This window comes from Phytophthora infestans, genomic scaffold (assembly GCF_000142945.1).
Source record: "Phytophthora infestans T30-4 supercont1.15 genomic scaffold, whole genome shotgun sequence".
NCBI lineage: Eukaryota > Oomycota > Peronosporomycetes > Peronosporales > Peronosporaceae > Phytophthora > Phytophthora infestans.
This window is the reverse complement of record NW_003303744.1, coordinates 2,921,847-2,947,777: the sequence shown is the minus strand read 5'-3', so window position 1 is coordinate 2,947,777 and position 25,931 is coordinate 2,921,847. Positions and strand designations below refer to the sequence as shown.

Below are 25,931 nucleotides of genomic sequence, written 5' to 3'. Positions count from 1 at the left end.
GCTCGGAGCTGTTCGCACAGCTGAGCCCAGGATGTGAAACATCCAGGGGATGTTGCTTCCCGAGTGTACACCCAACTCTTAGCACGACCGCTAAGGTTGGAGAGTGCAAAAGCAACACGCAGTTGCTCGGTCGAGATCAGAGCCGCGTCCATCGCGAGCTCTACTTCTCGGACCCAGAAGTGAAGGTTCTCGCCTTCCTTCCCTTCATACGGCTTTACCTTCAGCCGTATTGGCTTCGGGTGAGGCGGATTTGCTTCCGCCGCCGGAGCCTGCAGGCTCTCCCGCACATGCGCGATGAGGCCCTGCTCGTACGCGTCGAATGCATTGACGCGCTCGAGCTGCTCAGCCGGTGTTGACACCACCAGGCTCTGCAGGGCCTCCATCCCGAAGATGCCTGCCATCTTCCGACCGACTCGAACTGAGAGTCGTTCAAATGGGAGAAGTCGTTCCTATTCATGGCAACGAACTTCGGAGGTTCAGGTAGTCTACCCGCGATGGCGTGGATTGACAACAAGTGCTACCAAGTGTGACGAAGTCACACAGCACCTTGCGCAAGAGGAAGTTATCTTCCGAGAGTATACAAACTCTCAGTGAACGGCAGTTTGACAGATCCCCTCTTTTATTAAAGAGAGCGAAGTGACCCAAATAAGGTAGATTGTAAACTGAGTATATTTATAGGTAGATTAAGTTTGGGTTTAATACAAACTGTTGGTTACCTATAGAAATGCAATGTCATTTAACCAATGGTTGGCTTTGAACGACCTTGGTACCTTGTACCAAATATCTCGGAGTATGACGTGTCATACTCCTGAAGTGTGAAGTGTCACACTTCATGTAACCAGGGTACACATAGGGATACGTACCCCGTTACAGCTGAGATGATTTGAATGAGCTGACCGTGCAGATTGTCGGCTGGCGGAGGACCGACGCTGCCGAGGAATGAACGCAGATCCGGCGTCCAATTTCCTAGACGTGCCTCTGCAAGCCATTCCCCCCATTCCGGGTCGTCCACAAAGCGCATGTTTTGCGTTAGATAGACGACCTTGTTTATTGATCTGTAGATTAAAGATCATCTAGTCTGCATTTCGCTGTATGGGTTTTGCGGGTCGGCGGCCTTGAAAACTGGTATTCCTCGTACAGTGAGCAATTGGAAAAAATCAAACATGAACACTGCAATCAGTCCCCCAAACGACAGTCTTTCACTTTTTGCAGTGCTTCTTCCCAGAGGCCGGAAAAGCCGACGTCGGTCATCGACTATTCGTCGGCAGCTATACACACTACCGGATCCCACTTAGCACGTAGCTTGTCGTCCGGTTTCATGATATGGCGTGGTAGGCACTTTTGGTTGATACCGAGATGGACTGAGCTGTGCATCGTCTGTTTCTTCAAGTTTGCCGCTGCAATGCCACTGGACGCCGTTGCCATGACACATTTCGGGCGACCCCAATGGCATGCGAGGCATCGCAGGGCGTCGATAATGCGGGTTTTGCCGGTGCCTCCAGCTCCCAATATTGCAAAACATCCTTAGGAGGTTTAAAATACTCGAGGGACTCTTTCGTAGGTGATGACATCAGGTATAACTGGTTCAAAGATTTGACCCGTGTGACGGCTACGTAGAACGACGATCGTTGTGGTGTCCGTCGTGTAGTGTGCTTTAAAAAAAGGTGCCAGGATCATTTTGTCGACAGTAAGCCCTTGACACTTCTCAGTTGTCAGTGAGTATGCTGCAACTAACGGAACTTGATCAATTGCGATTGAAAATTCTCGACCGGACAACTTGACCTTAATTCTTTTTTCGATCCTTCGACAAACAGGAACGACACCTGGTGGGAGTCCTGGAAGGAACGTGTTGTTGGAATAATCTTTAAGTTTCACAAAAACAATGTCTGGAGGCAGCTTGTGCTGGTGTTCTTCGATTGTATCCGAAGTGTGAATATGAACTTCATCATTTTGCGCCATAGTAAATACAACGACAGTACCAATACCCCCCGTTTGCGAGTTTCAAAAATGGTGACACATTCTTGGTGCATTGGACGATTGAACCATAATCTATCCGTCATTTATTCTGATTCTATCCAGATACTCGTTATTCTAAGCCTTGCGTTATTCCAGAAACTGGAGACGCTCTTAATGGCTCGGTGTTAAATAACGTTTGCTCTTAAAACCTACTTCGAAGGACGCATATTTTAGCATACCTTAATTGCACAAATCACCCGCATGTTTTAGAGTTTCCCCGTACTGTATTATTGTAAATTCCGGTTAATTTGCCGATGCTGGCCTTTTCTCACTGAGAATAGGACGATACACTATTAATACATTTATGGCACTCTTTGCTGCACCAAACTGAAAAATATGTGACGAGGCTGCTGCAACCATCTGAACACAGCTCGCCTAATACGAGCCCAGCTCGTGCCAAACAAACCCCCATACTGCTCCCAACTACGCGCCCAGCTCAAGAAGCCAGTGCAAATTATATACATCAAACGTGTATAGCCGGAGTGACACACTTAAGAATGTGCGCGCCATGTCAAAGTCCGAAGCTGAGCGCGTTTGGGGGCGAATTTAGAGCGTTAGATTTTCATGTCATCCTTTCCAACCAGTCAGGCAAGGGAAAAAAATCAATTTGCATCGATTTTTTCGATAATCCTCCCTTGCAGTATGCATTGCAGTTGGCTCTTCAGGTGCAGTTTGGTATTGCCATTTTGAGGAGGCATGCAATCGGGTAATTTAATTGCAATATTCAAATTGCAATAATCTAGCGTTTAGTACGAAGTATCTTGAAGTCTACCTTGAAGTTAGATCCTCCTTCGAGGTCTTGTCCGTCCAAATTTTCTAGTTGAATGTGTAGCGTTTGCGGAAGAGATTACTAGTCTACCTGCGGAATAGGTTATTTCTCAAAAGTGCACCAAAAGTTTCATTCCTGAATCCTCTCAGTCAAAGAAGCACAAACACCCCCTGTGTGTAACTCACCAATCTCTACAATGGCTCTCTCAAAAAATAAAGCCAGACGTGACGAAATGCCTGCGTCGACCAAGTATTACTTCGACACTCCGTACTCGGCTGGTGATGTGGTCTACAGGTGCAATAAGTGCAATTGCACGCCTACCCAGCGCTTAAAAACATGATACACCAATTTGTATCGGCACTTGGTCAAGTGCAAGGGCCACGACTTCCGAGAAAAATGTGCTGCAGCTCTCAAGACACAAAACAACAACTTGGGGTTTGAGACTATTGAATTTGTGAGTTAACGTGATCTGGTCGTGTTCAAGTGGCTTAAATGAGTCATAATGAGGAACATGCCCTTTTCCGAAGTCGACAATGACCTGACACGAGAATTAGCTGATCTGAAATCTTCCAAGCATGTATCCAGCAAATCTGTACGGACCTACATAGGTGAGCTTGTGCCCCTTGTCGAGAATATGATCGCGACGGAGATGCCGGAGTGTTTTGCCATTATGTTCGATGGCTGGCAGCACAAGACGACGCATTATGTTGCTGTGTTTGCGGTGTACATGTACATGAACGACGATAAATGCAGGGAGGTGATCCTTGGGTTTTCCCCGCCATTGGACGAAAAAGTCATACACCGCCGAGTCGCACCGAGACTTGCTTAAACACGTACTGGAAGTTTTCAACCGCTCGCTGACCAATGTTTCTGTTCTATTTGGGGATAACTGTCCTACTAATAAGGCGACGGCTGACTTGGTGGACGTACCGTTGCTAGGATGTGCAGCGCACAAATTTAATCTGGGCGTCAAGCGCTGGGTGAAGGCTCAACCCGCAGTATGCCACATCATTGATAATCGCGATTACTTAGTGCAGTTGAGTATTGCAGGATTTTTTTTGCAGTTTATATTGCAATCTCATCGGTACCTGCAATATAGCATTTTGATTGCAATTTTTTTCGGCGGATAAACCAATTTATTTTTTTCGTTCCCTGCAACCAGTACAAACAATTATTTGAAAATCAAAAGACACAGTTTCGGATGGTACCCTGGTGCTCCTTTTAAGTCCGATGGCGTACCTAATGTGAGTTGTAGTGCGAACCTGTTAATGCACCTTCAAAAAAAAATTGCGCAACTTAAATTACGGTAATTTAAAAGCGAACCGTAGCCGTGCAACCGAACCGGGCGCTGAAAATCCCCCTCAGTTCAAAATTTGCGAGCTTCCTGCCAACCCTCCGCCAGAGCTTCCCGTTAACCCGCCGCCGGAGCTTCCCAGAGCCTCCTGCCACCTCCGCCGATGCTACCACTCAAGAAGAAGCGAAGGACTTCCCCTCTCGAGCACGCAGACGACTCCAGCGACGACAGCGAAGTGTTAGAGCCGACACAACCGTCATCTGCGTCAAAAGCTACGGGTAAGGAATACGTGAAATGGAACTGAAGCTAGAGAGTTTGTTGCTAATGCTGTTTACGTTTATTAATGCTTTAGATCCTTTTTATGTTCCACTTGCAGCTGTTCCGAGTATTGTCGGAAGGACTTTTGCGTCGTGGCCGGATTTCTTTTCGTTTTGGGAGCAGTTTGAAAGGCAACATCTTGTTGTCTAATGCACGAGAGACTGCCAGACTACGAAAGGGTACAATAAGTCAAAGATAAATCACCTAGAGCGCCAGGTTCCTGAATCATTTGGCTACGCGTTTCGCAAATACGTTTGCACTCTCGGCTGCAAGCAGAAATCTCATGCAAAGCAATGTTTCGCGTCGCTGTTATTCGTGCTAGTAGTGGTGACTTTTCAAGTAGTTCTAACTGGACCATTACAGTAACAAGTGAGGTTGGTTTTATTATTTCTTTTGTTTTTTTGTCCAGTATATCACTATTCCGTATGTACATGTCAAACTAATATGAATCCTCGTTATTGTGTATTTGTAGAACACGTGCCACAGCCATGTCAACACCGAGACGCTTTATACTGCTTTGAAGCAGTGCAAGGACCTGTTGAGCGAGTCAGTGTTGTCCATGCTGGACGCATTCGGGCAGACCAACACGGACACTAAGCAAATAGCCAGCTATGTAGCTGACACGACTGGTACGTCCTACTATCCTGCTTATAGTTGTTGGTAGCCATTCGTAACGTGTACCGCTGCTGGAATACGACACAGGTCTTCCAATCTCTACGCAACAAGTGCGTAACCTCATGAATGCTCGTCTCGGGCACAGCAGCGCGGAGAAGCGCTTAAACGGTGTGCTGTCTGAATTTGCTTCCACGGAGGGAAATGAATATGTGCTGCTGCAAGGCGAATACGATCAGACTATCGGAATTGTGATGCAGACGAAAGCGCAGCGTGATATCTTTGCTCGCTGGGGAGATACACTGTCGCTGGACTGGACGCACAATTGTACAAATCTCGGCTTTTACGTCGGTACGTGCTGAAGTTGCACAACTTTTAATGAAGGTGCGCAACTTAGTGCAGGTTTTTTTATAGCTTACGAGATACTTGTTTCGTGCTGTTCAGGTACTCTTAATGCCACCGTAGCAACAGGACGCGGCGTATCTGTGCTAGATTACCTGTGTCTGAATCAACAAAAGGAGTCTCTGCTAGCTGTGCTTCAGTGGTTCAAGACGAAGAACCCATCGTGGGGTCGATTGGAAAGTCTCATCATTGACAAAGACTTCACAGAGTGGTCTACGTTACGCGAGGTGTTTCCGCAGGCGGCGGTGAGTTTGTTTAGAGCTGTTGTTTTGTATAGAAAATATTACTAACAACGTTGCTACTAGATTTTGCTTTGCCAATTTCATGCACAGCGTTATGTGAAGAGAATGATTGCCGGCAAGAAGTACTTTGTGCTGCCCAAGTATCGCGATGAAATCAAAGAGCTGTTTAAGCAAATGGTTTACGTCCCGACGAAGGAACAGTTCCAGAGCAGGTTGAAGCTGTTCGAACAGAGAACAAAGAAGGCTGCGCCAGGGTTTGCTGAGTACTTTGAACGAAACTGGTCAGCCTGTAGCAGTATGAGGGCGAACTACGGTCGTCGACGCTGCTTCTCGGCGGGTAACACTACTACAAACCGGGTGGAGGCTGGGTGGAACCAGTTAAAGCAGCTACTGGGGAAAAAAACTAGCATCGACCGATGCGTTCGACTGATTATTCAGCACCAACTCAGTGTTTTGCGTGATTTTTCGACGGCGATAAATCTGTTTGATGTGTGCCCTCCTGTGACGGACCCGCTACCGGCTGCGTTGCACCGCATCGCTACAGTTCTGAGCTCATACACGCTGAAGAAGGTGCAACAGCAACGGGAGAGCTACAAGCTGAATGGTGCGAATTGGGACTGGAGTTGTGAGCAGGACGGAGGTCAGGACGTCTTCACAATGGCTACTTCGGAAGGCAGCTGTGTTCGAGTGACATGGCAGACTTCTGGTCAACCCAATTGCGATTGTATTTTCTTGTCGTCGTTACGGCTTCCTTGCAAGCACCTGTGCAGTGTCTTACCAACCTTCAGAAGCGATAATTTTTTTTGAAGTTGCCCAACTTCACGCGTGTTGGTCGATGAAGGAAGCATCGGCAACATTGCCATTTGTAGAGTCGACAATGGGGCATTTACGAAAGGTTACAAGAATTACAGGAAATGCATCACCCACGCCTGCGTCGAGTATCATGCTTGCTTCGAAGAAACGGTTTGCTTTTGTGAAGCTGAAGAAGGGTGAGACCAGTGACGAGACCGTACTCTCTGACTGTGAGAAGTACAACGTGGTCAGAGCGGAAGTATGCCGTTAGTTGACAGTCTTCAGAGCCTCCCGTCTGCTAAGTTCTACGAAACATTTGCCGATCTTCGCGCAGCAATAAGAAGCTTCAAGAAGAAGTGGGGCTTGGACCGAGACTCTCTCTCAGATGCGGGTGAATCGGACGACGAGTCCGATGCGATGGGCCTGGAATACGAGATTGACTGTGAAGGCGTTGGTATCATGAATAACGCGCAGCTTCCCGTTAGTACTGTGGAAGAAGCCGATATTCATGAGCCTCCGGAGGACAACACGAGCTCTCCCGTGATGCAGGGACTCGACGGAGACGATCTGCCGTCGTGTTGCTTAACAAACCCATCCCAGACATCCCTGCCGGACCTGACTATCAGCGAGCAATCACAAGAGGTGTTGCAACAGCAGCCAAATGTTCATTCAGCAACGTCTACAGCATCTCTATTGGCGCAGCCGGGGTTTCTTTTGGAGCGAGCGGGTGCTATAGACAACATGCAAGTTCTGCGATTACCTGAAGCATCCAGTTCACGGTCGAGAAACACTAAAAAGGGCAGCAAGTGGGCAATCGCCGAGTGTCGAACCGATTGTCCTGTTGATCTTGAAGACTTCTTAAAGTGGATTGACACTACGCCTGACGTTGATTACGTCGAAAAAATAGCGTCAAATTACCCGGTTTGTTACAACAAGAGTTTCCTGCTCTCAAGATCTCCAACGGTTCTTCCAAAGAGGGCAAGTGAAGTCATTATTGATGCCAATTTCGTCATTCCAATGAAGTTGTTGGAGCGTGTAAATAGTGCACTACTTCACTGGACTTCAAAGCAGACCGAAACAGAAGATTTAGATCCTTCTTAAGACGATGTGGTTCCAGCGGCATTTGTGGCTTCTGAAATGGGCGGCTTCTCCATGTAAGGTGTGATAGTATGTTTATCTACTTGACGGCTCTGACCTGTGTCTATGGTTATTGTAGGAAATATGTACGACTTGTGAAAAACTATTACGCGTCCATGAAGGCTGTTGATGATTATCGAATGGATCTAGCATGGTTGCGTGGAGGGTGGAGTAGTATGACACCGATGAAGCATCAATTTTTGGAGGAGGCACCGGCGTCACCTGCAGTGTTGTCACGTGAAGTTGCGCAACGTTTTCGCCAGTCGCCATTGTCTCGGACGTTTGTCATATCTTCAGGGCCTGCAGGACGCAGTGTTACTTCAACACTTCGCCACATAGTGGGCAAGTTAGCGAGAAGCAAGCGTCTTAATGACGCCGTGATGGATGCAGCGCTCTGGCATGTGTCAACGTACTGCAAAACCTGCTACGGTATCGACGCCATCTCCGTTACTAACGAGAAGAGATTCGTTCCAGATTTCTCTTTGGCGTCATGCAACTACGTGCTGGTACCTATTCACATGGCTGCCTTCAAGCACTGGATTATTCAAATTGTGAAGATTCAGATGGCCGATCCGGATACGTCCAAGCTCAAGATATGGGTAACTTTCTACGATCTACTAGGCGTGGCGTCTAACTTAGATGTGTGTCAAGCAAAGTGGATATCATTCACGCTTCCACTACTTCAACAATGGTTTGATCGAGATCAAGACAGAGAGAAGTTGCGCAACTGGGTGTCTAATCTGGCGACAACAAAACGCCAGATTAACTCGGGAGACAGCAAAGCAGTTACAACAACTGGGCCAAATGATGATGGTGCAGCGCCCATGACCTCTCCGTGCTCGTTACCTGAAATTGTTGCAGTTCCGGTTACGACCCCAAGCAGGTAGACAGTGTAAGTTGTGGTATTATGTGCATTGCGCAGGTCTATAGCTACGTGACTTGCGTGCGATCGCTGAAGGCACGTAACTCGATTTCAGACAGTGATTTGGCTCAAATGAGACTGCGCCTACTGTGGACAATACTGCATAAGTCAACTGGCGATGCAACTAGAGATAATGAGGCCTGGGCGCAGCTATTAGACATTCGGAAGAAGGTGAAGACAGCGTTCAAGAGCTGCTTAGTACATAATTCATGTATAAATGAATTAAACTATGTCTTCTTTTTACGAATAACATCACTTAATACTGTAAAGAATGAAACATTCACGTTGTGACGGAGCTCCTTTTCTTCTGTTGCTGTCGTCACCGCATCTCTCATATTATCGCCTACAGCTGCCGCAATATCTCCATGAAGCTCCACCAGCGCCACGAGAAGATCCTCCATCTTGTTCAGCTTGAGCTGAAGCTCCTCAAGCTCTGAAATCCGGCTCCATAGAAGCATTGAAGAAGCTTCCTGCGGTTGCTAGCATTCGCTGCTCACGTTTTCAGTGTGCATGGTCTGCGCGGCGTGTCCTCCGGCACCTCGCTCGATGCTCTTGCTCCGTAGCGTTTTTGACTTTGTGTATCTGCGTCGTTTCGCCAACTGAACCGGCAATGACTCCGAGCTTAACCGTGCGAACCGGTTCATTTGGAGGCTGGATCGCATGATATATAACGTGAGTGGTGGTTATATATTATTCGATTTGAGGGGTGCTGATCTCTTAATTTATCGATCCGATTAGACAGGAAAGGTGCTAAGGTGCCGTTACAAAGGTGCATTATTAACGAGAGCGGCTCAACTGGATTTTTGGTCTACTCGGCCCATTAAACCAACCCATCTTGGAAACTTGAAAAATGAACCCACAATACCGGTACGCAAATACCGAAAGTGATTGAATCTTAAACATCTACTGCAGCAACCTGTCTGTCCGTCACACTAAATTGTCGTGCCTGTCACGCTTTTCCGGACAAATCATTGGATAAAATGATTTAAATATTTCTACTGGTTGCCGAGCGCAGCGAAGGTGGCTTTAATTGGTTAAAACTAGATTGTGTTGTTGCATCAATAAATTCATGTGTTTCCCAGTTTACATATGGGGATTTGCACAAGGCTATACATTATGAATATTATACCCGAAGGCGGCATCGTTTAAATATTATATACTTTTTCATAATGCAAGTTGTTATTGATATTTGAATACTACAGTAAACGGAGGGCAGGGTGCTTAGCGTACACGTAAGCAGGCGTGTTGCCGAGGACATGATTTTTTTAAGTATACTACTTAGTAGGATCTGCGTGTTACACTGACTAAAATGATAATTTCAATATATTTACTGTAAAAATATTAGCATTATTAAGTTACCTGACTGTATTGCTAAATCGTATATGTTACATGTACAGCAGTAGCCGGTCGTGTGGACTGGTCGTAAGAACAAAGCTGTGCTTATAAACGTTGTCACTTGATTCACAAAGATAGATAGTTTTAGATTGACGTGTGAACAATACTGTATGTGCTGATGACAATTACTACTGTAAGTGAATTGAACTTGACCATTGTTTTCTACGCGGGTTTTTTAGACAACAACATTCTGATACTTCTTAATAGGTAGACGCGTTGTCGACAAGGGCGTAGAATAAGGTTTTACATGCAGCGGTAAGATAACAGCACAACATGAGAGGTGTCAATTATGGTTACTATAAGTAGGCCCGTAAAGAAACGTTTATCAACTTAAAGCCTAATCTACGTTTAACCATCCTGGAATCATCGTTTAAGTATCAAATAAAAATACCGCCGTCAACAACAACAACAGCAAGGCGTCTTGCGACGCATCGTTATATCCAAAGGCTATAACCATAACAGGCACATATTCGAGTGTCTTATGACTGATTCTGAATCAGCACAAAATGAACACACTTCAATGCATAAAAATATGCTACAGCTTGAATATTTTATTAAATATTCAAATTGTAGCACTTTTTCAAAGTAGCGAGTTTGGTATGCGAAGTGGTTAATACAGTAGTCAGTTTATTACAAGCTTAACCAGGCAGTACAAGCGGGTATTTGATGCAAGCTGGACAGATATTCTTTGTATTGATGCAATTTAGGTTTCAGAAACGGCCCGTGAAATCGAGCACGACGCTGAACTAAATATATTATTTAGCGTTTTTAGACTGGTGGAAGATTAAGGTACAGTGATAGCCAACAACAATAAAGAGACTTTGCCAAGATCACTAGCGTAAGCGTTTATGAGCATGGTAAGTATGTGCTAGGGGTTCAGTCTTTTGTACCGGTAGAAATATATACACGGCTTACTGGGAACTCAGCATTTTGTAGCAAATGAAACGCAGATTTATGAAATCTAAGAAGTCAATTTAGGCACACAGAGGATTTGGACTAATTATCCCGCCGAAGCGAAGCGAAGGCGGGGAGGCAAAAATCTAAAGTAAAATCTAAATTACCGCCGCGTAGCGGCGGCGCTCGGCTAGTATTTTTCAACATGAAGGTCGAAGACGGACATGAGGACGCAAGCGCGATGGTCTCGACGTCCGCGGGCGAGACAGCGCTGTCGGAGATGAATGCAGCGTTTGCCAGCTGCCTGTCGCTGGTATGTCCGCCCGTTCAGTATCCTCCGCATTGCCGGTTTAATCCGGTGCGCGACGCGGCCGACACTGCGGAGATCGAAGCGCGTCTGGAAGAGTTTTTCCTGCACGCTAAGCAGCTTGAGCAGCTGTTCTTGAACGATATGGCAGACACTTTGTCCTCCATGCGTCTCGAATCGGGAGCAGACGCAGAAATTATGGGCGGGACCCAACAACAGAGCGAGCTGGAGCTGGAAATTCTCAACCTGGAGGCGGAGCTGGCGGAGAAGAATGACCTGATCGAGAAATACACGGACGTTGTGCGCGGTTGGGAGGGAAAATTCAAGAGATTGGACCATCGGATGTCGCCAGACAGGGAGTGAAAAGAACAACATATTAACAGAGAGAGGGCGGGTCCAATTGAGAAAGCTAGCTGCATGTTGTGTACTCTTGATATCGTATCTAGCCACACATGCATAGAGAAGCAAGCAGCAGAGGTTACTTAAGCGGTTCCCAAGCCTTAAGCAGCACTGCCGTCTGCTCTGGGCTGCGGACGGCGATGCGCACGATCGTTGGGAGGTTGTAGCCGGGCTTGCCGCTACACACAGGCACGCCGTGCTCCTTTGCCAGCTTACAGGCCTCTTCGGACGTGGCGACCGACTTGGTATCCAGCCAGATCCATGACAGGAAGGGCTTACCGAAGAATTCCCAAGTGGGGAAGCGCTTGGACAGCTGCTCGACGGCGTGGGCGCGCCACTTGGGCGTAACATCCCACGTCTCCTGCATGTACGCGTCGTCCTTGACCACAGCGGACACGAAGGCCAGCGCCATGGAGTTAACGGACCACGGCACTTGCTTGCGTTTGATCTCAGCAGCGTGCTGAGGCGTGGGAGCGACGACGCTGCCGATACGCAGACCCGTGCAAGACCAGATCTTAGTCCAACTGGTCATGACCCACACGTTGATGCGGCGGGTCTCGCTGAGCTGCTTGACCCACTCGCGCTGGTGGATGAGAGAGTCCTCACGCCACTTAGGGCCCACCCACGGCTGCATACTCTCGTCAATGATGATAGTGTGGTTGTCGGGGCAGTTGGTCTCGATGTAGCTCTTCATCTCGTCTACATTCATGTAGTCGCCCGTGGGGTTAGTGGGGTTCACGAGACACGTCAACGCTGCCTTGGGATCATTCCAAGCGAGCGTTTCGCGCCCGTCAGCTTTGCTAGAGCGCTCGTACTCCTTGTACTGCGTCACTGTGCCTCCAGGACGCCAGCCGCCAGGCTGCACGCTGCGGATCACCAGATCGATGAGTTCACTGGCTCCGTTGCCCATAAGTAGCAAAGGCAGGTTCTGCTGCCAGTTCTCAGGCCATAGGAACTCAGCCAAGTGACTGATAGCAGGCTGGAAGTCGGCGGGCGGGTAGTGGTGCACAGTGCTCATCGCCTGCGTCGCCGTCTCCAGCGCCTTCTTGGGCGTACCCAGCGCGTTAGTGGTCACGCTAAAGTCCTCAGCGAAGTTGGACAGGAACTTCCAGTCCTGTCCACCATGGAATGTCTGCGTGGCCGAGTCCCACACGGCGGGAGCAGAGGAAGAAGAGGAAGCCATTGGATGATCCCTTGGCTACTCGGGGAAGCAAAGGGCAAAGTGACGTACCGGTAGCCAAAAGATGTCCCCGTGATAGTGACTTGTGCCGATTTAAGAATAGTGACTAGCTGAGTTTTTCTGCTCTGCCACCAGTGCAGGTCCAAGTCGCAGGTCAACGGGATCTTCCGACAGTCCACTTCTGCCTCAACGTGGACAGCGTCTCCGCTTTAAGCGGATGCCATCTTGTCGATAAGAGTCTCTCCGATCTGTCTAGTGCCACAAATAGCAGTCAAGAGAGAGAAATAATTTAACGCGATGCGATCTCCGAAAGCCGACGCGGCCACCGAATTGACGCCGCTAATCGGCGGTCCCAATGGCTCGCGCTCCAACTCGGGCTCAGGCGCGCCGCTGTTGTCTCCAAGCTACGCGGCGTCGTCTCCGTCGTCCTCCGCCTTCTCGCCCTTCAGACTCACTGAAGAACTCGAGGACCAGAAAGAGTCTCTACCGCGTACGGGCAACCTGTCGGAGTTGCTGTCCCAGCACGAAGATGACGACCCCCAGAGCGAGGATGACGAGGTCACAGAGAGCCAATACGCGTACTTTGCATCCCCCGCCAAGGTGCTGGGCTCAGCCTGTGTGAAAGGCGACTATTTCCAGGCTCAAAGTGCCGTGGAGATGGCCATCAGCAAGGCCGTCCAAGCTGCGGAGCGACAGGAACAGATGCAGGAGGAGAAACGAACCGAGCGAGCCGTCACTGAAGCGACGAGGCGACGTGTGGCCGAGAGTGTGTTCCGTCTCTTGACGGTGCATGAAGCCCGTCATCAGATGAACTCTCTGCATCTCGCCGTGCTGTACGAACACCCGACGCTAGTGGCGTATCTGGTGTCGGTCGCCAGGAAGTATCTGCCAAGAGAGCGAGACACGCTGTTGAAGGTCAAGAGACATATTCATGTAAATCACACCAATGGACACGACGGTGGTCCCGAGTGTGCGTCGGATCGCGAAGAGTTGGAGGAAGAGACCAATAGCAATGCCAGCACCGAGACCCAGGAACGCGAGCACGAGGACGTTGGGTGTGGCACCCTACAGGATTTCCTTGACAGTCGCTGTGGAGACTCGAAGCACCGCGCGACGGCCTTGATGCTGTGCACGTCGGTGGCGTGTGCGACCACGTTGATTGACGCTGGCGCGTCGCTAAATGCGACGAACTCGTCCGGGATGACGGCGATGCATTACGCTGCAAGCACGGGCAACGCTGCGTTCGTGAGTCTGCTGGTGTATCGCGGAGCTGACGTCAACCAGACCGACAGTCGTGGCGCTACAGCTCTGCATTGGGCCGTGTTCGAAGGGTTCCAGTACACGGCCATGTTGCTGGTGGGGTACGACGCGAACCAGAAGATTTGCGACTCGGAGAAGCAGACGCCGCTCATGATCGCGAGTGCTCTTGGAGACGCCTTTCTCGCCAAGCAGCTGGTCGTGGAAGGAGCGCCTGTACATGCCAAGGACAAACACGGGCGGACGGCGATGGACATCGCTCGACAGGGAGCCCACTTTGACACGGCGAGTGCGTTAAAAGCCGGTGCGTCGGATCGATTGGTGGCCCTGGGCGTCGCGGAAGGGCGCGTCGGTGCTTTTCTTCTTCGGAATGGTGCTGACGACTGCGACGTTGTCGCTCATCTTTGCCGTGCCGTGTCTGCCACCTCACAGCTCGACCCGAACGATGCGGTACCAGACAGTGGGGCTGGCGTTTCTGACGCTCACGTGTGTCATGTACACGTACGTTTGTAGCAAGGACCCGGGGTATGTGCCTCGCTCCACACGCCCCGCGTACCAAGTCTTGGCGAGGGAAGACAACGCCGTCCCGTGTCCGACGTGCGTCGCCCGGAAGCCTCAGCGCTCGAAGCACTGCTCGGCCTGTCGACGCTGCGTGTACCGGTTCGACCACCACTGTCCGTGGATTAACAACTGTGTGGGTCTTGGCAACCACCGCAGCTTCCTCATCTTCCTGGTCACTCTGTCGAGCTTTTGCCTCGCTATCGGCTCCATATCACTGAGCATTCTACTCGGTCACCTCCCGCTGCATCCGCCTGCGTCTAGTGTTGAGGACTCTGCTGTGTGGCCGTGGAGGTGGCTGCAACCGCCTGAGTGGGCGATGGCTGGAGATATACACCCACACTCGGAGACATCGTCGCTACTGCTGCATGGGATCCACGGGTTCCTACTGGTCTGTGCGACGGTGTTCGGCTTGCCCACGGCCACGTTGCTGCTGATCCAGCTGCGTAACGTGAGTCGTAATCTGACCACCAACGAAGTATTCAACAAGGACAAGTATCCGTATTTGAAGACACCACTGGACGAGTTCTACAACCCTTTTGACGGCGGCTGTGCTCACAACTTTGCGGAGGTGTGTCGCGGCGACGTCCCGAGTAATGAGGAGGATGAAGACGAGCTCGAGGACAGCAGGAGCTCCGCATTGCAAGAACACGACGTTAGCTCTGTCAGCGAAAGATAAAGCAGTGGGTAACTACAACCTTGTACCCAATTTTGACTCGATGTTCAACCGTACAAGAAGATTCTAATTAAAACAATACAACTACTGTATCGATCTCTCTCTCGACGTTTGGAGGATAATGTTGCCAACCAATTAATCAGACGATATGGCGGCAAGGATGTCCACCTTCGGCACTACCGGTAATACTACGTACTACGTAGTATTACTGGCACTTACTACGTAGTACGTAGTAAGTGCCAGTAATTTTAAATCTCTCTTTTAAATTTACAATTTTAATCGTGAGTCAAAGATAGACCAGATCTAGAAAAATGAGAGCTTTACTCCTCGTAACATTCATTGATCACCTGGCATGTAAGGTAACATTCCTTGTTTAAGTGTCCTATTTCATCTGCTTTTGGGTAGATTGCTGGCGGAGCTGTAGCCTTTGGATGCTTGTATGATTTCCCGTGCGATCTTCTTCTCTTCCTTGAGTTGCTGCAGTTTCTCTCGCTGACGAGCATTGTGAAATGGCGTCATGGCGCTTAGTTTGTACACGACGACGCAGCTCTTCCTCTTCACGCTGTATCTTTCACTCGGCCTCCTCCGCCAGCTTGAACTCCTGGTCGATTATAAATAGCTTGGACTTCTGCTTGTCGAGATCCACGATTCGACCACGTTGATCGATGAGTCCAAGCTCGTTCAGATGGCTCTGCAGCGGCCGACTTTCGAAGTGGTGACGCAAGTTGCGGTCCAACAGCGCGTTGTACTGCGGCAGACGATCCTGATGCACGCCCGACAAGTTGAAGCCGCTCTCGCGCTGACGGAGATACTCGTCGCTTCTCTTCTTTGACATGGTCATAATCTCGCTCGCGGTCTTGTGCGCTCTACGTTTCGCGACTGAACGTCGCTCTACTTCTGCGTCATAAGACCCAGCACCTGGTCCGAAAATAACCCATGCAACGTTCACTTCACAGTTGGAATAGCTGCAACCGACACCGCCATCCAGTACGACGCGTTCAGACGCTCCCATGGCTTCCAGCTATTCATCAGACGCTCGTTGGTGGACTGGCGGACTTCAAATCGGAACAAGTAGTCGACATTTTGATTCGTGAGTTTGTCCAGCATGTCTGTGATAGTTTGAACCTCGGCGGCGTCACTCGCTGTAGCATCCAGACCGCCAGCTACTTGAAGCAAGGCCTGCATTGATAGTAATACTTCTCGCGTAAGATACACCGTCCGCAATGCCGTGTCATCTGTCCCCATGTTCACACACGCGAAGGCTTCCACACCACTCGGAAACTTGAATCGATTTGGCCCAATCAGCGGCATCATCTTGACAACGCGTGCGTCCCAATACACAGAGTTGGACGAGTCAGCAACTGTAGCGTCTTCACCTTGTTCGTGAGCCTGAAGATCTTGAGTAAGTCGTTCCTGTTCCACCACCTCGACATGCTCGTTACATTCCTGCGAGGGCACAAAGTACATTCGTAAGATATCTCGCTCCACATATTTCTTCAGTTGAATGAGTTCTTCAGCGAAACTGGTGGCGAGTTGCGTAGAGCTGCGTGTTTCGCGTTGAAGAAGCTGAAAATGGTTCCAGAAAGGTGATCTCTTCGAGGGATACGACACAATCTGCGTGCTTTCAACCAAGACGCAGTCTAGAACACGCAGTTGCTCGTCGTAGTGCGACACTTCCAGTCCACTTAGGCACAACACTGCGCCTTCTTTCCAGATATTCTTGCTGCCTCGACGGAAGACGAACGAGGACGACGCTGAGCGCTTCAAAGGACTATTGCTTTTCTTTTTCGACGTACTCACTTCCATGCCAGATACACGAATACTCATCAAGTGGCAGCTTTGGTCCGTCACGAAGACGTGCTCGACATATCGAGATTCTTGTGGCTTTAGCTCGGGATCAAGCAGCGAAACGTCTGCTTGTGTCTTTCTCGCGCTGGTGACTTCCTGTGTTTCTCGAGTTGCTGCAAGCACAACACAGACACAAACATCGATCGTTGGTCTCCGTTCGTTCCTACGACCATTAGTTCCATCTTCGAAATTGGCTCGATAGTCCGTTGTCGCTTGTTGAACATCGACGCACACACGTCGTTGTGTAATTTCTGCATCGTTCTTGGCTAAGTCTTCACGGACTTCTTCAAAACTGCTATGCTTCGTCGAGCTCAGTCGCAGAAAAGCATCCTGGCCACGTCCGCCGTCGAGTTTCCAATTCACAGTCAAACTGCTGGCGTAATACTCGAGTCCTTCTCTTAGTCCACCGGATAGTAAGTCCTCGTTAGGCCGCCAGATCGTCAGGATACCGCAACCAATTCCCTGTCTGTCACTAGAAGAACTGTGTGTGCATTCCACGTCCACTTTGATAAAAGGAATGGGTAACGGCACATCGATCTGATCGTCACCAGACCATTCATCTCTGTCCTCGTGTTGATGTTTTTTCCGCATGACAGCTTGCGCATACTCGGATCGGAGTTGAAAGTACAGTGGGAGCTGCTCCTCGCATAGAATCCGCGGTCCTAACGTCCATCCCTTGGACTGGAGATGAAGCACAGGAGATATCCGAGTCACTCGAACGCGCACGGATCGAACCATCCCGCCACCGACCTCTAAACTCTTCAAAGGGACGCTCTTTAACAATAAAAATGAGACTTGTGGCTGCTGTTTCCGATGGCGCGAGTTGACGGGGGTCACGTAATGTAGCTTCTCCACTCCTAAGCGCGTGTCGAGCCTCACACGACGCGTGCTGTTGAAGCGTAATTGCAGATATGGCCATTGCGTTAGGTCCTCCGTAGCCATCAAAGGGTTGCTCCACTTCGATTCACGAACGATAGCGCAGTCCAGCGGGTCGATCCCCTCTGTTGAGTTTTGCAACGATGCGTTCCACGCCGCGAGTTTTGTGCCAACGAGACTTGATTTCGCATGAAGTTTCCACAAAATAGCGGCTAGAGGAGCATCAGGCACCGCGTACACGGAATACCAACCGTCAGTGAGCACGAGAGCCATATTCCAACAAGCAGGGAGCTCCTGATCCACGGCGTTATTGCTATCTACAGAAAAAGGGAGCACTGCAGCAACGCACAGAACCATACAGCTGAGTGGGCTTGCGTCTCGTTGAAGGATTTTCTTCACAATAGAGCGTTGCGCATCGTTCAAGTCTCGTTGATACCGGTGAGTCATCTGCTTCAGAACTTGATCTGTCGTTAAATAGTTGGCCAACAAGAGGCGAGAAAAGGATCTCTCCATCGCAGCCAACTTCCACACAATCCATCGGTAATGATTCAAGAACCACACAAACGTCGCCCCCGTCTTTTCCAAAATGTAATTCCCCGCTCGGAGTTGACGGTAAAGTTCACGTGGACCAACGAAGAGTGACGTGTCATAAGAGTCATCTGAAGAGAGAATCAAACCGCCATCTTGTCCAAAACAAACGTTGCCGGCATTTTCTGCTGTGATAGAGTTCAGCAGCTGAAGACGAGGCGGCTCGGAGTCTTCTTCACCGACGTCGTGGAGATCAATGAGAGTTTTCAGCGAGATCTTCATAGATTCCACGTAAACGAAAGGCTGGGCCTTAGAGTCACCGACTCTCTGCGTTTTGCCTCTTGATGCTGTGAAGTAGTCGACGTCTTGAAGGTTTTTGGGGTTGTTTGAACTCGTTCTTTTGCTGGCTGTGGGCGGACGGAACCGCTTCTTCCCAACCATTTTGGAGCGAGGTTCAATCGACGGTTTTAACGCTCTTCTTATCTTCTTTTGCTGCAGTGCAACGTGATTGAAAGATATTCCGGAGTTGAGATGCATCGAGATCGCTGATGGCCGCAATGCTTTTGATACTTCTAGGGCAGCAGTCTTCCGGATAAGACCATTCTCGGGATGAACGTTTTCCTTGTCACCACAGTCAAGTCTTTGAGTTTGGTGATGACGATTGTCAGCTAGCGGATGCACTGAATCTGATAAACGGCGTGAGGGAAATGATACCCCTCGGTGGCGATTTGAATGAGCAAGGTTGTTGGACGTAACACTTTGGTGTGCCAATCTGTCGTGAGAGACGCCAAGCTCGCCAAATACCTTCCTCTCAGTTGTGTCTGGTCTTTGTGATGTCGACGCTGGATCATTGACACGTTCATCAACGATCTCCTCAGAAATAACATGTACCGCGCTGCCACCACTTCTCTCCTTTTTCTCGCGGCGCTTTTCCTCGTCAGCGTGTTGGTGAGGTGTCGATATTGCTACAACCTTACCCGGTCCTGTTGTCAATGACGAGCTTCTGGTGATCGAGCTGTTTACTGCGTTTCCCACGGACTGCTCCACCTCTCGCACTATCGGAACGTCAACACCACAGGAGATACTGGTAACAGACCGGGAATTTAAACCAGTACAAGCATCCTGGTTATGATCATCATACACGACGACACCAAGCTTTCCATTCGTCTGAATAGTAAACGGTGCCAATCCTTCGGAACCATCATCACACATCTGCCTCTCGTACGCATCCAGCTTCGCCTTCGAGATAGACACCTGCTTCCCAGACCCCGTGGAGAACAAACTTGCCACCAGTCCCGTACCAGCCTCGCCACCACGCCCAGCACCAACGACATCCGGGCCGGGACCAGTGCGACCACCGGTCGACCCCATCTTCGTACCTGAACCAAGCTGCTTCACTTGGCCGTCCGTTCGGGAGCTCGATGGTGCCAACACCTCGGATTCGTCCTCGCACATCTGCCTCTCGTACGCGTCCAGCTTCGCCTTCGAGATAGACACCTGCTTCCCAGACCCCGTGGAGAACAAACTTGCCACCAGTCCCGTACCAGCCTCGTCACCACGCCCAGCACCAACGACATCCGGGCCGGGACCAGTGCGACCACCGGCCGACCCCATCTTCGTACCTGAACCAAGCTGCTTCACTTGGCCGTCCGTTCGGGAGCTCGATGGTGCCAACACCTCGGATTCGTCCTCGCACATCTGCCTCTCGTACGCATCCAGCTTCGCCTTCGAGATAGACACCTGCTTCCCAGACCCCGTGGAGAACAAACTTGCCACCAGTCCCGTACCAGCCTCGCCACCACGCCCAGCACCAACGACATCCGGGCCGGGACCAGTGCGACCACCGGCCGACCCCATCTTCGTACCTGAACCAAGCTGCTTCACTTGGCCGTCCGTTCGGGAGCTCGATGGTGCCAACACCTCGGATTCGTCCTCGCACATCTGCCTCTCGTACGCATCCAGCTTCGCCTTCGAGATAGACACCTGCTTCCCAGACCCCGTGAAGAACAAGCTTGCCACCAGTCCCGTACCAGCCTCGTCACCACGCCCAGCACCAACGACATCCGGGCCGGGACCAGTGCGACCACCGGTCGACCCCATCTTCGTACCTGAACCAAGCTGCTTCACTTGGCCGTCCGTTCGGGAGCTCGATGGTGCCAACACCTCGGATTCGTCATCGCACATCTGCCTCTCGTACGCATCCAGCTTCGCCTTCGAGATAGACACCTGCTTCCCAGACCCCGTGGAGAACAAACTTGCCACCAGTCCCGTACCAGCCTCGTCACCACGCCCAGCACCAACGACATCCGGGCCGGGACCAGTGCGACCACCGGCCGACCCCATCTTCGTACCTGAATCAAGCTGCCTCTTTTGGCCGTCCTTTCGGGAGCTTGTCGGTGCCATACTTCAGAAACAAAGCCAGTGTTTGAACCAGCGCCAAGTTGCATCGAACTGCTGTCCGACTGGGTGCCAGATAGCGCGAATTCGTCTTCTGGCGTGTGTGACAAAGGAAAAGGAGGAGGTTCTGGGCGTTGGGATGCTGCTCGCTTAACGCGACGTCGTTTGCGGCTTGGACTGCGGGTCTTGTCTCTGATAGAAGCCTCTTGTCGGCTTCGTACTCGCTGGCTTCTCGACTGCTGTGAATCCTCCAGCGATAGTCGCGCCACCTTCTCGTCCTGGAATATAAGTATTTGCATCGCCGTGTCAAAGTCCTGCTCAAAGACCAGCAGCTCATTGAACGCCTCTCGCCAGGGCAAGGCGTCCGCATCGCTACCGGCCTGCATGTTTGTGCCAGCGAGTGCGGAATTGGCGCGTTAAGTGGACCACATATGTTTTACCATCACTCAGTGAAAATGTAGCCAAATCTTACTTGAAGGGGCGTAAGCAAAGATGCCACAGCCGGTGCTGAACCTGGAGCTAAGCGCAGCAAGCAAAGATGGAGTGGCTCAGAGAGGCGAGGAGACCAAGTTCGACCACGTGATGGCTCTCCAAGAAGAGTCCGTGCAGGTAAGAGCTGCGTTGCCGTCATCGGAATAACAAAAGACTGATCTCTGGCTGTGTAGATCACGTTCCTTCTGCCAGACGACTCAACCATCGCAAGCGAGGTTCGTCTGAAGATTCTCATTTGTGGGCTTAGTGTTCATGTACTTGTATTGACGTTGGATATCTCGGCAGTTTAAGAAAGGCCAGACCATAGCTGTGCTGAAGGTCTTCCTCGAAGACGAGTACGATTTTAAGCAACAGGAAACGGTGAGGCATTGACTGTTATGGTGCTGTTGAGGGTGAAGCAATATGACTAATATTTAATCTTTGTACAGCAATTATGTCTGGATGGCAACGTACTTTTGGACCCTTTCTCCTTGACAGACTTCCCATGCGTCCTGGAGGCATCAGCAATCGAAATTCAAGTGCGACGTACTAAAGCGGAAGCCAAGAGTAGAAAGTGAAATAAGTCAAAGCTCCGCGCCGGTATTACAGTCAAGCTTAAGCCCTTCTGCTTTATGCTTATGGGTTCAAACGTGCTCAAAGCACATAACGGATAAGTTAAATTACCCATTTCTAGATTTTCCCTAGATCGAGCAACATGGAATCACCGTTCCTTCTCTTAAGCCCATTTGCCGTCGCATGGCTATTGGCGACCGTTTCGACGGCGCTGCACCGTAAGCTACGGATTGCCCGTGGCCTGGCACCACATAGCGGGCCACCAGGTGTCTTTCTACTCGGTTGTATGCATGCGTACGCCAAGAACATCAACCGTATCTACAATTTCTTGGTGCGGATCATCGCATTCATCTGGTTAATATCATACTAACGCGTCATGTATTTTTATCGAAGGAGGACCTGTTGAAGCAGTATGGAGGACGCATGAGGATGCCGTGGCATCTCTTCAGCATCTACGTAAGAAAGCCACATATTTTTTTTTCAAAAGTAGCTGAAAATACTAATAATTCCTGCATCTCCCCTTTACAGATCACGGGTCCAAAGGACGTGCAGCACATTCTGTCGACGAACGTCAACAACTATGTGAAGCCTACTACGCCGTCGCTAGACATCCACCCGTTCAAGAACGAATCGTTGAGGAGCTGGAAAGTATGAACCAAAGTACTGACTCAAGTTTCACTCCATTCACGTTTGAAATGGTGAAAACATGTAATACCTTGACGCTGTTGCTTGCGACCGTACCCACCGGTGCCGTATAACCTCAAATGTGCAGTCAAATACGACGGATGGTACATTCGTGCCTGCTGGTGTGGACATGGTCTACAATCCGTGGTGTATGGGTCGCAGTGGCGAGCTCTGGGGTAATGATTCATTATAATTTCGCCCTGAACGCTGGTTGGAGATGCGAATGTCCGACCTTTCAAGCCGGCCCGCGTATATGTCTGGGTATGAAAAAGGCTGTGCTGGAAGTCAAGTTTTTCCTGGCCACCACGCTGCTCCGCTTTCACATCGCAATTGCACCTGGTGAGAAGATTGAGCGGGGCTACGTGCTGAAATCGAACCTAGTCATGGATGGAGGACTACCGGCCGAAGTTTACGGTACTTCAGAATTTAAAATATCGGCCTTTTGTGCAACCGGGCTTGCAACCCTATTTTGATTGGTTAATACTAGTGCTGATGACTGTTGAAGTGCACAAAGCGGTAACTACACACGCAGAGTAGGATGGCCGCCATTCTTACGATCCGCACGGAGGGCCACCAAGATACTTGACACTGAGAGCTGCCTACCATAGACTGAATATACCTTGTCTATCGCTGCGTCACTGGTAAAACCTGAGCGCACCAAGCTAACGACTACGTCCCAGAACACTTTTTGCCTAAAGAAGGCGAATTTGCTCGTACCACGCTCGATTGACGTTAAGTCTTTTGCTGCTTTCAGGTCACCGCATCCGACCTATTATTCGTGCCAAAGTTTGAATAAATATTTCGGCCGCTTTGAAAGTACAGCCGTAGACGCTCGGCGAGTCGGAGGCGGATTAGGTGGCGATGTAGTTATATCCTGCGTAATAACGTCGCGCCGAAAAGATGGCTACATGGCAATTCGCTTAAGTATGCCTGAATCTTCGGTAGCTCTCGTTGGTTCTTTCGCCGTAAATGCATGACTTCGTCCAGCACTTCGGCTGTTTGGCGTCGCCCTGCTCCAATCTGCGAGTGATGGGCTGCTAATTCACGGCGACTACCATCTCCGAGTACAGCGCTACCACGGCATGAACCTCGTGAGCTCTCGCTTGTACTGACTTGTCAAAGTGCTGGGGCTTGTGGCGGTCTTTTCTTTCTTTGCAAACTTCTGGCTTCATCTCACCTGGATTTTGATATCTGGTTCTACCCTAAGTACGTTTGCAGCCTGACTTGCTTTTTGTATCAGATTGGGTTGCAAAACTGACCTTTACCTGCCACCGTGTGAGCAATTCAAGTTGCAATCACCACTCCACCGTCTCGCGCTGTACAAGGCACAATTGTGGTCTATACGCTACGTGCAGCCAATCAGAGATCAGGATATTCAAAAATACAACCTTGGTTGCAGATGGCCGATGATGTTGCAGTTGTTGTGTTGTGTGGCCTGTTCTTGAATGGCCGGCTTATTGTGTCGAAACCTAACCGCAGGTATCGTTAATTAAGCAAAACACATACCTTGCATTGTACCATGGCAGAGGAAACACTGCTTCCCACATACAAACATACAACGCAGGACCTGTGAGAAATTGTACCTGCAAAAAGGTTAGCGAGATGGAAGCACCGTGATGTAGCTCAATTAGTCGACTTCAACATTGAAGTTTCGAAAGTAAAGCATACATACAAGCAAACAAAGCGTCAAGTGCAACCTGTGAAAGGTAGTATATAATATACTACTTTCCACAGGTTAGTTGTAGCGTCTGCAAAAAAGCTGGCAGAATGGAAGTGCAGTGATCAAAGGCCCGCCAACCTGCGAAATATAGTTCGTGCAAAACCGTCCAAGTATCGTATACGCGCGAGTACAACAAAAAATTCGAGTGAATGAACTTGGTATCTCGCTTTGCCCGCCCACGACGGGTTACCACCACAAGAAAGGTGATAAGGCTAGCTCAATCAGCGTGGCGAACACTGCGCCACGGTACAGCGTACGACGCTTCGTGGCCAATGGCCGAGCAAACACGCATGCATGTACACAACAAGAGCACCGTAACTCGCGCATATGCTGAGCGTTGGTACTGTTACGTCATGTTGGTGAGGCAGAAATACGTATCAAAGACGTGCATGGGCGTAGACAGATCGTCAAGACGCTCCAGCAGCAGAGGAGGGGGCTTCGCAAACGGCGAGGGCACGGTCGCTTTAACAGTGATGAGCACTTTATGCTCGGCGCAACTGCGGCAGCAACATAAAGCAGGGGTTGTCAAACACAGCGCTAGGCTTTCTGGAGCATGGTAGGACGCGTACACGTACCGATTGGTGTATGTCTGGATGTCGACAACATGAGCGTAGACGTCGGCAAACGCTTACATGGTGGCCGATAGTCATTTTGGCTGGTTTTGCAGTATTACGTACAATGTCACCTTGCGCAGTGCACAATCAGAGCGAGGTTGGATGGGTACGCATTGCTGCCGACCGAGGATCAGGTACTGTGCTAATTCTGGGCTGTCATCGCAGAGGTTGTCCACTAACACGTTCAACCCGGTTTCACGAGCGGCATCCTTACTGGCGATGGCGGCGATGCCATGTGCGGCTTGCTCACGCACTATGAAGCATGCACCAGCGCTGTCCCACGCCACTTGACGCACAATCGGTGAACCTTGGTCGCTCTCGAGTTGGAAAATCAACGCTTCGTACTTTTGGAGCAATGCCGAGTCGGACATAACGCAGTCACATTCCCGCAGCGCCGTACCAGGCAGCGCGCTAAGACACAGCTCCATAGTGCACGCAATCTCGCCAACAATATTAAGCGGCCTCGAGATTAATTGAGAGAGCATGAAATCGGGACGTAGTGACAACAATGATGTGGTCGGCAACACGCAATAGTCGATCTCCTTATCAGTAAGAGCGTCCATCGTGTCGATTACGTGAGCGAAACCTACTCCTTCAATTAACGTTGCCGTTGTTCTGGGGTGCCCCACTTGGAGCGGTGGGAACATAATTCGCACTGCAATCTCAGCGAGCGTTCCACGTTGACCGACGTAGCCGACATTCACGATGCCTGATTGACTACCAGCGTGGTGCAGCAGTTCGTTATGCGTGTGCTGTGTGAGAAATCACGAGAAACATCGCTAGTCCGCACAACATTTTTAATCTGACGTTACCCATTGCTGTTTGAACTAACGCTGGGTTGCGTGACCACTTACATCTCCAAAATGTTGCCGGGGCGGCAAATCCTGTTGCCGGAAGCGATCCTCGGTAGCCCGCCACGAAATGATTGTACTGCGGCTGACACCGTAGACAGTAGCGGCTTGTGCAGGTGTCCATGTTCGTGTCACGTCGAGAATATAGAGTTTCTCGTACACCGTGCGGCGACGTCGACATCGTGCCAGATCTACTGAA

The 25,931-nt window shown here is 50.1% G+C and overlaps 7 protein-coding genes across 7 annotated transcripts; 3 read left to right on the top strand and 4 right to left on the bottom strand.

Annotated features, from left to right (window-relative positions):
• Positions 1–10,998: 10,998 nt before the first annotated feature.
• On the top strand, positions 10,999–11,463 carry PITG_09784 (uncharacterized protein; the record flags this gene model as incomplete). The annotated part of the gene is made up of 1 exon (XM_002903331.1): positions 10,999–11,463. The coding sequence occupies one exon, from the start codon at positions 10,999–11,001 to the stop codon at positions 11,461–11,463; it is 465 nt and encodes a 154-aa protein (XP_002903377.1).
• PITG_09783 (uncharacterized protein) lies at positions 11,010–12,696 on the bottom strand (the record flags this gene model as incomplete). Its single annotated transcript, XM_002903330.1, has 1 exon — positions 11,010–12,696. One exon carries the CDS (start codon positions 12,680–12,682, stop codon positions 11,579–11,581), a length of 1,104 nt encoding a protein of 367 aa, XP_002903376.1.
• Positions 12,697–12,976: 280 nt separating this feature from the next.
• PITG_09782 (palmitoyltransferase, putative) lies at positions 12,977–15,271 on the top strand (the record flags this gene model as incomplete). Its single annotated transcript, XM_002903329.1, has 2 exons — positions 12,977–14,240; positions 14,398–15,271. 2 exons carry the CDS (start codon positions 12,977–12,979, stop codon positions 15,171–15,173), a joined length of 2,040 nt encoding a protein of 679 aa, XP_002903375.1.
• Positions 15,272–15,557: 286 nt separating this feature from the next.
• Positions 15,558–16,005, bottom strand: PITG_09781 (uncharacterized protein; the record flags this gene model as incomplete). Its single annotated transcript, XM_002903328.1, has 2 exons — positions 15,558–15,753; positions 15,797–16,005. 2 exons carry the CDS (start codon positions 16,003–16,005, stop codon positions 15,558–15,560), a joined length of 405 nt encoding a protein of 134 aa, XP_002903374.1.
• Positions 16,006–16,115: 110 nt separating this feature from the next.
• On the bottom strand, positions 16,116–18,251 carry PITG_09780 (uncharacterized protein; the record flags this gene model as incomplete). The annotated part of the gene is made up of 1 exon (XM_002903327.1): positions 16,116–18,251. One exon carries the CDS (start codon positions 18,249–18,251, stop codon positions 16,116–16,118), a length of 2,136 nt encoding a protein of 711 aa, XP_002903373.1.
• A 3,060-nt stretch (positions 18,252–21,311) lies between these two features.
• On the top strand, positions 21,312–21,868 carry PITG_09779 (uncharacterized protein; the record flags this gene model as incomplete). The annotated part of the gene is made up of 4 exons (XM_002903326.1): positions 21,312–21,428; positions 21,485–21,526; positions 21,597–21,671; positions 21,740–21,868. 4 exons carry the CDS (start codon positions 21,312–21,314, stop codon positions 21,866–21,868), a joined length of 363 nt encoding a protein of 120 aa, XP_002903372.1.
• A 3,208-nt stretch (positions 21,869–25,076) lies between these two features.
• Positions 25,077–25,528, bottom strand: PITG_09778 (uncharacterized protein; the record flags this gene model as incomplete). The annotated part of the gene is made up of 2 exons (XM_002903325.1): positions 25,077–25,090; positions 25,132–25,528. The coding sequence occupies 2 exons, from the start codon at positions 25,526–25,528 to the stop codon at positions 25,077–25,079; spliced, it is 411 nt and encodes a 136-aa protein (XP_002903371.1).
• Positions 25,529–25,931: the final 403 nt, after the last annotated feature.